The sequence below is a fragment of the Thalassophryne amazonica genome, chromosome 13 (assembly GCF_902500255.1).
Source record: "Thalassophryne amazonica chromosome 13, fThaAma1.1, whole genome shotgun sequence".
Classification (NCBI taxonomy): domain Eukaryota; kingdom Metazoa; phylum Chordata; class Actinopteri; order Batrachoidiformes; family Batrachoididae; genus Thalassophryne; species Thalassophryne amazonica.
This window is the reverse complement of record NC_047115.1, coordinates 28,679,542-28,693,174: the sequence shown is the minus strand read 5'-3', so window position 1 is coordinate 28,693,174 and position 13,633 is coordinate 28,679,542. Positions and strand designations below refer to the sequence as shown.

Below are 13,633 nucleotides of genomic sequence, written 5' to 3'. Positions count from 1 at the left end.
CGCATCAAGCTTGTTGCATCATATTCAAGACTTGAGGATATAACTGCAACCAAAGGTGCATCAACAAAGTATTGAGCAAAGGGTGTGAATACTTATGTACACGCGATTTCTTAGTCTTTTATTTTTTTTTAATTTGCAAAAAGTAAAAAAAATTCCCATGTTGTCATTATGGGGTGGGGTCCATACATGCCAACATTTGAACTTACCAATGTGGCACAGCCACACATGGCCGCTAGCACCAAGGGCGAAAAGCGTAACTTGGGGGGGGGGGGGGGGGGGTCCAGGGGCATGCCCAGACCGCAGACAAATGCGGGACTAATGACTGTACCACACACACCCATGTGGGATGTGGGACATGGGGGTGAATACTGGGAGTGTTTCGCCCAATGTGGAATAGTTGGCAGTGCTGTGGGGTGTTGTGTAGAATTTTGAGGGAAAAAATGAATTCACTCTATTTTGGAATAAGGTTGTAACATAACAAAATGTGGAAATAGTGAAGCGCTGTGAATGCTTTCTACATGTATACCACGTTATTCGGGATAACATGACACCTAAATAGATCCCTGTCATTTAATGGTGGATTCTCTGTCACCTGATATTCACTCTGTTCCATTGTATGGGTAAAGTCACTGTGTATTTTTCTTCCATCCATTTTGTTCTAATGCACAGCTCTATTAGCTTTTCATAAAAAAATGCTTCATGATATGAGGAAGCTAAATCCAGCAGCCGCAGTGTTTGCAGGGACATTTTTAGCAGCGTTTGAAGCGCTGTCAGTTGAAGAATTGGACACATTGTTGCAGTTTTTCACTGAATTTAAGAAAACAGACTTGTGTTTCCACACACACAGCGAAGCTCTTCAGGTTCTTGCTCTGTTCAGTGATGCGGCGGCCAAGCTGACTGCTTGGTTCCACTGCCTTTCAGTTCCTAGAAGAAGATCTGCCTCTCTCTCATTTTAAGTACAATATCAATGAATAAAATTACATGGATCTATTTAGGTGTCATATAAAACAAGTAATAAATGTTTTCCATTATTACGTTCCTCAAAGTTAAAGGACTGTAATTAGATTGGGGCCCAAAAACCATCATCATGATGTCCTTCCACAATGCAAATATTTGATGCATTTGAATTGTTAAATATATCACAAAATGTAACATGTAAAATGTATTGTGCAAAAATTACATGTTACTGTCTCATAGTAAGGTTTATTTCAGAGATTTCCAATTTTCATAAAAATTTGCATAAAATATCAAATCAGACAATCACAATTCTTCTAGCTGTTGTCATAAGAATGATTAGCAGCATTTGTGTGTGTGTAGTTCTGCATTGTTTCTGTAATAGATCAACATAAATAAACTGACAAAGAACACAGAATAATTAGCCAACAGCTGGCATATATACAAGAGAATTAAAAAAGAGAAATGATTTCTTGATGCACCCCACTGGGAAAAGAGTGAATAAGTAACATTCGAGTCAACATTGTCCGCTGCACACACCTTGCTAGTTCTGCTGTACAGGGGCTAACGCCTGTGTAAACATATGGCTTTACCCACAAGTCGACCCATAACATTTTCATCAACAGTGAGTACTGCATGCATCTGAAACCTCACTAGCAGATGTGGCAAAAAATTTCAATATGCCACTTTAATAAAATCATTACCTCTTCTTAAAAATCTTTGGTAATCGGTTTCAACAGACATTTTGAGGATTTGCAGTTTAGTCAGTCTTACAGTGAAGGTTTGTTTTCTGAACATTAAATAAGGCTCTTGTCAGATCGTGATGTATATTTAAAAAAGAGGAGGGTATTAAGGTTCCAATCTTTAACTGTGTGTGTATGATTCCCAATATATTGGGAATCATACACATACAATTCATTATAAATAAATACATTATACATAAAATTATGAAAACAAATGTGTTCATAAATGAACACATTTGATTTCATACAGCCCAAAATGGACAGGCTAATTACTTTATATTTTGTGCAATGGCTATACGCAACGAAATTAGTCCCACCTGAGCAAACTGCACCTGCAGAAGCTGCAGGGCATTAAACTAATATTATCCAGAGAAACCTACACTCTCTGCTTGACTAATTTCCTGAGCAGCCACACTCCCTGTGTGTGGTGTGATAATACCAACCAAGGAAATCTAAAATCAGAACATTTGAACTGTTCCTGCATTCTTACCATCTATTTAGGTTCAGATAGGGTGTGCCTTTGTGCAGGCTTAGTAAATGCTTTGATTTCCCCCCCACTCCCAAATGGTATTGTTGATAATTCTCTGGATTATCTTTTTTTTTTTTTTTTTTTTTTTTTTTTTTGTGACACTTTACAGTTTCATTGGAGTCTTGGTTCACATTAACGTTTTACGCACTTCACCAATCACTGTTTGTATTACAGGCACAGTGGACAGTACAATTCAGTGTTATTCTGTTCATTTATGAGAACATTTTGACAAACTCTTGTGTGTACACTACTATTAAAAAATTTGAAAATGCCAAGTAAAATTAAACAGTTCTTGGCATTATTGGGTGTTGGGTAGGGTTGTGAAAACCAGCTGTTTAGATGCTTTTATTTACAAATAAAGGTTTGTTGACTTCACAGACAATGCTGTAATCATTGAGGGGTCAGTGGATACCCTGACTGCAGCACTTGAGAAGCTGAGTGAGGAATTGTAGAGTCTGGGTTTGGGATTGTCCTGGATCAAGGCTAACATCCAGACTTTCGGTGACTTCCTGGATTAGGCATTCAGAAGTGTGTCTATATGTGGTAAAAGTGTTGAACACACACATCATGACAACAGTGTTCATGTTTCTGGAACCTCGGCCTTTCAGCTCAAGCGATGACAGAGAAGAACTTTTGGACTCTTGAGATCACTTGGCAGAGGTGCTTGGCAATGCCAGTATGTTTGCAAGAGAGCAAAGGCCAAAGTCTTTTGGATCCTGGTGCTTCCAGTCTTAATGCATGGTTGTGCAATTTGGATGGTAACCAGTGACCAAAGGTAATGACTGCCTTTGGTATTCGGTGCTGTTTCTTGTTTTGACCTGCCAAGGGACTACACAGGCAAATTAGCTTGTTGTTATAATCTGGTACAGTGCATCAAATAGTGACATTTATGTTCTGAACTGTACATTGTCCATTATAATTAAAGTAAAATAAAAGTAAGTCTTTTCAGCAGATGCTCCAAGACCCAACCTGTTAGCCAGATATTCAAATTTTTACTGTGAGATGCTGCTGCTGCTGCTGCTGCAGCAAAAAAAAAAAAAAGTGATGTAGGCAAGTTAACCTTCCACTGCAAACAGTATATCTTTGAATATTGCTTCTGCATCCGCAGCAATACACTGAATGACTTTGGCACACAAGTCATGTTTTTATCATTATTGTGCACTAAAACATTCTTTTGTGCACCAGATTTTGTAGCTTACTTTTTCTCTGGGTCTAATTTGAGTCGTAAGAAGTAGATTTTCCTCAGAAAATAAATCGCCAAATGACAACCGTCCGAGCTTCGGCATTAGCTTTCCTTTTATTGACAGCAGATTCTAATGCTTCATACAGATCCCTCAGCATGCCTGTGTGCTGTTATCAGTAACATGCCATGCTGTTTACAACAGAGTGGGCCCACATTGGCTGACTCTCCTTGATTTTGGTGTGTAGGCCTCTGTGGAAAGCACAGCAAAGCTCTTTTTTCTTACTTTGTGTGTTATGGTGGTATAAAGACTAACAAGTGGATTAAGGGAGCAGACGAGGGCAGACAGAGACGGGTAGATTGGTTTTGGTCAGTGAGAGATGAAAGCAGTCAGCATCCTCAAAGGTGGAGGATCTGAGTGAAGTGAAAGCAGCAGTTTCACCTTAGGGTGCCTGTTGAAGGACGGTGTTTTCCTGTGTACTTGAGAAATCTGTGTTCTTTGGGTGGGGGAACAAAGCTTTGTCTTTCCTATTGAAAGCCTCTACTGTTATCTCCAGTCCCCTCAGGAGGGGCTTCACTATAGTCAACTAACAGCAGTGAAATATCCATGCAGTTTGAGCAGCCAAATCCCCCTTAGGCATTGGCAGCGTGTTACACATCATCTCACTCTGTCCATCTCTGCAAACATTCTGTGTAATGTTGAATTTTCAGAAATCTGTACTCTCAAGCCACGGGCTTTGCAGGCATCCTTCTGAGGACCCCGCCAATCTGCGACTGCATAAGTACATGTATGACATGTTTTTGTCTGAAGTCAAGCTTTTCAGGTATCCCTTGCCACGTGCCTCTCTCTGGTCTTCTCTTTGTGCCATTTTTGCCTGTCCCTTCTTCAAACCACAGCTCACTGCCATCTCGTGTTCTCCGCATCTGCTTTTTGAGGCAAGGCTATGGCTTACCTGAACTATGTTGGCTATGAAATACCCATTTTATACCCTAAACCAGCTTTTGTGTGCTGACACGAAGAAATCAGGTCCAGGTGATGTCACATCACTCAGCTGTAGTACAGTGCATCTGCAAAGTATTCATCACACTTCACTTTTTCCACAATTTATGTTACAGCCTTATTCCAAAAATTTCAAATAATTTCATTTATTTCCCCTCAAAATTCTACTCACAACACCCCATAATGACAACATGAAAAGGTTTTTTTAAACAAATTTTTGCAAATTTATTTAAAATAAAAAACTAAGAAATCACATGTACATGAGTATTCACACGGTTTGGTCAGTACTTTGTTGATGCACCTTTGGCAGCAATTACAGCCTCAAGTCTTCTTGAACATGATGCCACAAGCTTGGCACACGTATCTTTGGGCAGTTTTGCCTGTTCCTCTTTGCAGCACCTTTCAAACTACATCAGGTTGGATGGAGAGTGTCGGTGCACAGCCATTTTCAGATCTCCCCAGAGATGTTCAATAGGATTCAGGTCTGGGCTCTGGCTGGGCCACTCAAGGACATTCACAGAGTTGTCCTGAAGCCACTCCTTTGATAATTTGACTGTGTGCTTAGGGTCATTGTCCTGCTGAAAGATGAACCGTCGGCCCAGTCTGAGGTCAAGAGCGCCCTGCAGCAGGATTTCATCCAGGATGTCTCTGTACATTACTGCATTCATCTTTCCCTTCATCCTGACTAGTCTCCCTGCTGCTGATAAACATCCTCACAGCATGATGGTGTCACCACCATGCTTCACTGTAGGGATGGTGCCTGGTTTCCAAAGAGTTCAATCTCTGTCTCATCTTCAGGTGCCTTTTGGCAAACTCAGCGGGCTGCCACATCGCTGTTACTAAGAAGTGGCTTCCGTCTGGCCACTCTACCATGCAGGCCTGATTGGTGGATTGCTGCAAAGATGGTTGTTCTTCTGGAAGGTTCTTCTCTCTCCACAGAGGAATGCTGGAGTTCTGACAGAGTGACCATTGGGTTCTTGGTCACCTCCCTAAGCTCCTTCTCCCCCGATCGCTCAGTTTAGACAGGCAGCCAGCTCTAGGAAGAGTCCCGGTGGATCCAAACCTCTTCCATTTACAGATGATGGAGGCCACTTCATCTTCAACTGCTTACTCCAATTAAGGGTCAAGGGGTGGAGCCTGTACCAGCAACCGTAGGGCATGAGATGAAGTACACCTTGAACAGGACACCAGTCTGTCACAGGGCCACATATAGACAAACAAACACAGTCACCCTCGCACACACTCCTAAGGACAATGTAAAGTTTCCAATCCACCTAACCTGCATGTCTTTAGATGTGGGAGGAAGCCGGAGCACCCGGAGAGAACCCACACAAACTCCACACAGAAAGGCCACAGGTGGGACTCGGTCCCATGACCTTCTTGCTGTGAGTCAACCATGCTAACCACTAAGCCACCGTGCTGCCTTTTCTATACTTTATTTTAATTTTTATTCAATTTGCAAAAATCTTAAAAAAAGAAATGTTTTTCACATTGCCATTTTGAGGTATTGTGTTTAGAATTTTCATCCATTTTGGAATAAGGCTGTAACATAACAAAATGTGGAAAAAGTGAAGCACTGTGAATACTTTACAGATGCACTGCATATCCAAATACTTGTTTGTTACTGCTTGTTAGCCACACTGTTTAGATAGGTCTGAACTGGACACAAGTCTGGGAACAGATTAAACATAAAGATGCTGTTATTTATTTTTTTTTTCCTCCTGTACATTTTGGGATTTCAACCCTGCCATACTTGCTGACTTTGTTCCAAGCTGCACAGTTTCTGGTCTGTCTTGGTTTCTGTGAACAGCAGTCTCAGACTCAGGTTCTCCCTGTCTTCCTTGTTGACAGAGTTTTCGTTTCACTCTGTTCTCTCCCAGTTATTTATTTCTGGTGCTTGGTTTGTAGACTCACAGAAACTCAGATGGATTGCTCCCCCAGGCATGACAGTTGTTACTGGCTCATGAGCCTGCTACATCTTCAAAGTTATCTTCTTTTCAACGCAAAATCTTGTTGCTTTCTTTCTTTCTTTGCTATGTTAGGCATTAGTCAGCACTTCAGGTAAACGATCTTGAGGCATGAAATTAATGCAGGAGAAATTCTGTTGTTTCAGGATTTTTGGACTTTTTTGTGAGGGGGCATTTGCATACACATGCAGATCCACATTAGAACTTGACAATTCCCAATACCCTCCACCCTTTCACTGTGAAGCAGGTGCAAGTTCATCTCAGAAAATTAGAATGTCATGAAAACATCTGTAGTTTTTTTTTTTTTTTTTTTTTTTGTCAGTTATTTCAGAATGTGAAAGATTTATATATTCCAGACTTATTACACATAAGCTAAAATGTTTCAAGCATTTTTTAAAATTTTGATCACCATGAGCTGCAGCTCCAAAACATAGAAAAATGTACCTTGAAATATTGGAATATTTCATCAGATTGTTTTTGTTGTTGTTTTGAGAAGACTTCTGAAAAGTATGTTCATTTATGCACTCGATACTTGGTTGGGGCTCTTTTTGAATTAATTTTTGCATCAATCTGGCATTGGCAGTCTGTGGCACCGCTGAGGTGTTATGGATGCCCGGCTTTCTTTGCTTCAGTTTGTTTGTATTGTTGGGTCTGGTGTCTTGCATCTTCCTCTTGACAATACCCCATAGATTCTCTCTGGGGTTCAGGTTAGTTGAGTTAGCTGACCAGTCAAGTATAGTAATACCATAGTCAGCAAACCAGTTACTCATAGTTTTGGCACTTCGGGTAGGTGTCAAGTTCTGGAAGAGGAAATCGACATCTCCATAAAGCTTGTCAGCAGATAGAAGCATGAAGTGGTCTAGAATCGCTTCTTTAGACTGCTGTGTTGAAGTTGGTCTTGATAAAATACAGTAGGCCAACACCACAGTCATCACTGACTGTGGAAACTTCACACTGTACTTGAAGCAACTTGAATTCTGTGCCTCTCCACTCTCCATCCAGACTCTAATTTAAGGTTACTCAACTCGTTCCAGAAAGTCCCAAGAGGGTGCATGTTTTCTTTGCAACCACCCACTCCACCAGGTGATTTCACTGTTTAACATCACTTTGAGCCGACTATACTGAAATACAAAATGGACGAAATGGAGCCTGATAATCACGAAATGGGGGTAAAAGGTAACAGAATGGAGCAAACTGACCCAGACTGACTCCAAATATGATTAAATATGATTCAGTTAAGTACTTTTATTTAATTATTTTTAAGCAAAATGGAGCGAAATGGGGACTGAGTTGAATACCTCTGTTCTAGGACCTTGATTTCCAAATAAAATGCAAAATTTACTTTACTCAAAGAGGAGCTTGAAAGTAAGAGGTTCAAATTGGACCATTGAGCAACAGTTTTTCTTCTCCTTAGCCCAGGTAAGATGCTTCTGACATTGTGTCTGGTTCAGGAGTGTCATGACACAAGGAATTTCAACACTTGTAGCCTATTTCCTTGACACGTTTGTGCATGTTGGCTCTTGGATGCGCTCACTCCAGCCTCAGTCCACTCCTTGTGAAGCTCTCAAGTTCTCAAATTGGTTTTGCGTGACATTCTTCTCTGCGGTCATTTCTGTTGCTTCTGCATCTTTTCTTACCACACTTTTCCCTTTGAGTTAATTTTCCATTAATATGCTTTGATACAGCACTCTGCGAACAGCTAGGCCTTTCAGCAATGACCATCTGTGGTTTGCTCTTCTTGTGGATGGTGTCAATGAGTGTCTTCTGGACAACGCTACCTGCGTGCTTGCACAAGAAACTTCCTCTCCATTATCTCCATCCAGCCAGCTGTAAATGGGTACCTGTCCAGGAGGGGTCGTAGACTCTCATCTGCTTCATGCTATGGAATCTGTAGATAAGCACCTTCAGTGAGGCCCAGGATGTACTTCTTCATCTTCCCCTTCACTCAGTTGCATATATGTAAACCCTTGAAATACCAGAGGTTTGGCCTGTATAGGTCCTGAGGCCCACTGGTGCCAGTGCTTATACCCGACATGAAGCAGATGGGTGGGACACCAGTCCGACACTGGGTTTTTTCCCTCACCAAGAGCAGTACCCATTTTACAGTTTGCTATTTTTGGATATTTATGTTTTCTGTGGAATTTAAACTCCTGACAGTGCACTTATGTTTTTAAATCATTAAATTTTGGTGAAAGGCCTCTTGAATAAGGAATAGTTTGCTGGTTTTCCAGAAAATCTGAATGATTTCTGAAAGAACTAAATTAATTTGAGTGGCAGAAATCAAGAGACATTTTATGCCTCAGGGAATTATGACATCTATGGTACAATTATACCCCAAAGCAGTAATTGCACAGAAGGTTTTCACTGACTCACTGATAGATGTGCTAAAGGAAGCATAAAAAACTGTCCAGAATGCCTTTGAAATCCTTTAAAATGAATCATGCAGCATAATCCTTGGATCAGCTGTCTACCTCTGTATTGTTTGTATGTCAGCATTCCAGCTCGCAGACAATCAAGAAAAATGACAAAGTGAGCATTTTGTTCGGCTTTCGTTTGTATGGCCAGATGGGGCGTTTTTTTGTTTGTTTGTTTGTGTTTTCAGCATTTCCATCATTTTCTGAAAAACTAATCCTCTGATTCTGATGAAAGTTTTCAATCATATATACATTTTCCATCACAGACAGTCAACAAGTGAAACTTCATGCTTATTCAAACAAGATTCTGAATCGGTTGCAATGAACATTTAGACAGGGCTGATGTGATATGATGTGGTGATGATGAATTTAGTGTATTGTGAGGCTGCAAACATGCAATAATGTTTATCTTAACATAATACTGTGAGACGTCTTGGCCTTTCTTGAGATATTCTCCTTCCTGGATAAGTTTTCACACATCCTCACTGAACCCAAAGAGTTTTACACATGATAATACACGTCAGGTCAAGTCAAGCCCCAGTTTGCTAATTAGGGTTGTGATTACATCCACTTGCCTTGAAATCATCTCTGTATCTAACTAGTTAATACACCACCAAAAAGACAGTTTCACATTTTCTTCATTTTGGTCTGCTTTGTTCTTCAATTGTTTTACAGGTACCCATTCCCAACTGTGTTCAGTACCTGCAGTAAGAAGGACCTCGCTGCCAGTTTAGAGAAAGGTGTTGGCATGTGTCTGTACAACATGCCAGAGGTCAAGGTGCTCTATGGTGGTCAGAAGTGCGGTAATGGCTACGTGGAGGAGGGAGAAGAGTGTGACTGCGGTGAGCTGGAGGTAATATGAGAAAGAGACCTGCTGAATAGTGGCCAAACGCTTGAGCAGTTTGATTGTGCAGCTGTGGATGTGGTTAACTACTGCATGTGGATGTAAAGCATTGCATTATGAAGAAAATGTGTTGAGTCAGGATTCAGTGAAGAGAGGCAGAAGAAATGTCGGGATGGTAAATGGAATAAAAGGTCTCCTGTTCTCACACCATGTACCAAAACGATTTGTATGTTACAGACAACTGACAAAGCATTAATTTGACTCAAAATATAATAATGGACAACAAGGATTTCATGAACAAGACTGTGCTCAGTGTGCGATGTGCACTTCTCCATGTTTCTTTCTTTTTGGTGCAACATATGTAATAACTTCTACTACATCTAATGTTGCCCAAATATCAAAATAAATGAAAGTTAGCTATGGCTGGAGCATGAATCTCATATGAACCTTGCAAAACCAATTATTTAAAGTTTTTTTTCCAAAAGCCTTAAAGACTCCTGTAGTTTAAGAAATGAAAAGTGCTGAAAATCACCAGAGGCTTAAATGCAAGTGAGTTATTTACCTCGCCCTTCCTCTTCAGCTCTCACATGTGCTGAACAGTTTCCTGAATGGCTGCCTCAGTGATGTCAATTCCGAGATAAAGGCCCATTAATCAAACCGTCGACCAATTGTGTGACAACGGAAACAAGCCAAAGAACCACAGGTCTCGCCTGACAATTTTCCACCAAATGAATTGGACTCCATATGCACATATTATTGCTCACTTAAACACAAGGGAGGGGAGTGCAGTGAGAATTGCATGTAGGAAGCAGGTATTAGTTAGGAGCTAAAGCAGTTGTGTTTCTCACAGATTAAACCAGAAGAGGATTTAACAATGAATGTATTCAACACTCAGGATCTCTAAGAGTTGATAGGCCTCCTGGTGACTATAAGGTGAAGACTCTGACACATAAATCATCTTGCTCATAATGTTAATTACTTTTCATGACAAATATCCAACCCCAAATCAGAAAAAGTTGGGACAATGTGGAAAATGCAAACCAAAATCTCGACACCCAGCAACTCTGCTGCCATGACTACTCAGGCATCAACATTCCTTGGTATCAAGTTAAAGCCCCACTAGCAAAGCAGCAACGTCAAGAGAATATGAATGATAGAGGGAGTTGTTTTCAGCAGCAGAGTGCAGTGCTGACACAACTTGGAAAACAAAGTTGATGGGATTTGGCATCCAATAAAAAGATAAACATTGCAACACTTCCCCAGAGTATTTTACATTATTCACATTTTGACGTTTTCTCATGTACCTCCCTTATCTTGTCGTTTTATGCCGCCAGCAAGCTAATCTTGTCACTACAGTCAAGTGGCTGTAATATTCACCTCCCAAGGGTTTTCAAATCCCACTGCTGCTCATGTCTGCTGTGCCTGAATAGCCAACTCTGCCACATCCTACTGCTATCTCATATCTACGTCAAATCTCAGTGGAAGACTGCAAAGTGCAACCCCTACACCCTGTTGTGTTTTTTGAAAACCGGGTGCAACCGCTTCCCTGTTTGTAGTTGCTTCTCTGAAAGGTGAAAGGTTACTTCAGGTCAGCATCAGATAGGAATTTCCAGAAAGGAAATGTCCTCCCCTGACAGTTACCAGCTGAGACATGGAGGATTTTCAGAGAGGTGGTGGAACTTACAGGTTCTTCTGTATTTCATCTTTCCCTACTCCCAGGAATGTATGAACCCATGCTGCAACGCCACCACGTGCACCCTTAAAGGAGATGCTGTGTGTGCCCATGGACAATGCTGTGAAGATTGCCAGGTAAGAGGTTTCTTGGGGAAGGGGTGGTTTTTCTCTGCAGTCCCACTACAGTGTGTTCAGTATAAAGAGCATATAAAGTATGTAGTATGAATTTGCCCTATGGTCTGGATTTTGATTATGCTGCACTAACTGGCAGAGCAGACGTTGTCCTCATCAGCCTGCATGAAAACTCTGGAAAATTTCAGAGAAGAACGTGGTGATTTTAGACTTCTCGTGAAACCTCCACCACAGGAGCAATTTCCACTGTTTTCATTTGTTTTCTCTTGTTTTTTTTTATTATTATTATTATTTGTTTTTTATTGGTATTGCAACATCTATTTGTTGATTTGGCTCAAGTTGCAATAGCATGGGGGGGGGCACTGCAGCTAAAACTGCAAAGCAGTGAATCAGAGAAATAAAATGTTACTTTGTGATTTATTCATGGATGTTAGGGCCTATTCACACTGTGATGTCAACAAGCAGTTTACTCTAGCTGATGTCGCAGATTCTGAAAAATCTCTGTGAAATTCCGGTGTCATAGACCGAACGGTCCCCCTAAAAATCTGTCCCCCCCGATGACGTGGTTCATGGATTAACTCCTTGTTTCTGCTTCAAACTGCACACCAGTCATCATCTCTCTCAGTAACAGATATCTGAAGCTTTAGTACAACAATCATTTCCACATGAATGCACCATTATTTCATCATAAAAGGCGGCAGAAGCGATCACAGCACCACGGCTAAACGAGCTGCTAGCTGATGTGTTCACTGCGCGTTGGACATTTCAATGTGTCATGGAATTTCACCTCGTTTCTGCATAAAACGGCCTAAATTCTGCATAAAACTGACTTGGCAATGATTTAAGAGGTTTTACCTTTATCATCTGATGGTTAATAATCCCATTAATCCATTTGATCACTTTGGGTGAAGACACTCCATCTCAGACGTGCTGCTGTGGTCTGAAATGACGCATGTGCAGATGCAAAAGGCGGACTTATTTTTAGGGGTGAACCATTCAGTCTGCGACACCGGCAAAGGCTTGCTTCATTCACACTGATGATTAGCCCGCCATTTGTTGATGGAGAGTGAAAAGTTGATTAATGTTCACCAGTGCCAAGGTCCATCATACCCCGCAGAAGCTGAGTTGACGTCAGTCGGGCAACGCTGCTGTTCATCCTGACTGACTGACGTCAACTTAGTTCCTACAGAGTTTGGTGGACCTCTGCACTGGTCGACGTTAATCACCTTTTCACTCACCATCGGCAAATGGTGGGCTAATTGTCAGAGTGTGAATGACCCTTACATTCAAAAACACACCTAAACATGGTCACAGCACAACTGTCCTTCTGCATTTACACCAATGATGGATTTTATCAGAATTAAAAAAAATAAACGTCTGTTCCGCAGCGTAACTCTAACTTGGAGGTTAGCTCTATAGCAGTAACTCTTCATGCGTAATCTGAGGTCAGTTCAGTATGCTTTACTTCAACGCGATTTAGGGCTGAAACGATTAGTCGAGTAATTCGAATAATTCGATTACAAAAAATGTTCGAGGCAAATTCTGTGCCTCGAAGCTTCGTTTAACGTTGTAGTACATATGCCAGGCCTGTGTGTGGCGCTGTAATGTCCCCAGAAAAACAAACAGAAGAAGACTAGAGCAAGCGCTAATCAAATTAGCACAATAGCTACAGCTTTCCAACGCGACAAACAGAATGAAATAGTCTTTTATGAAAAAGACGGTCCACGCTGATCATCTGAAATAGTTTACTGTGCATTTAAAGCAAAGCAGTGTTTTTTTTTTTTGTTTTTTTTTACAACACAGTTTCGTCCACTGGCCGCTCTACGTGTGGCGGCCGGCAGCTGCCTCTCTCTAACCGGCGTGAGCGGCTCAGCACTGCCCTCACACAGCTCCGTCCCGGCCACAGAGTCTCTGGAAGAAGTCCATGCTTTCTTCTGCGTTTTGCTTAGATTCGTAATAAGTGTTTCGCTTTTTAATTTTCGCTTTTTTGGGCAACACACAATGCTTCACAAAAACGGGAACTCAAATAAAATAATAATAAAAAACAGTGACTGCGAGGCTGCATCTTCAACCTCCAGCTGAAAATGAAATGCATTGGTTGAATCGCAGTGTTAAAAAGAAATTCATGCAGGGACCCAGTCCACCACCTTAATAAATCAATCAATCAATAAATAAAAATGGTTGCATTTTACAAGT

The 13,633-nt window shown here is 41.1% G+C and overlaps 1 protein-coding gene across 1 annotated transcript in view; it reads left to right on the top strand.

The window, feature by feature from the left end:
* Positions 1-13,633, top strand: part of adam12 (ADAM metallopeptidase domain 12) — a 195,970-nt gene that overhangs the window by 147,480 nt on the left and 34,857 nt on the right. Inside the window, exons 12-13 of the mRNA XM_034184356.1 lie at positions 9,463-9,640; positions 11,351-11,440. Coding sequence (XP_034040247.1) covers positions 9,463-9,640; positions 11,351-11,440 — 268 coding nt within the window. The remainder of the gene's footprint in view (positions 1-9,462; positions 9,641-11,350; positions 11,441-13,633) is intronic.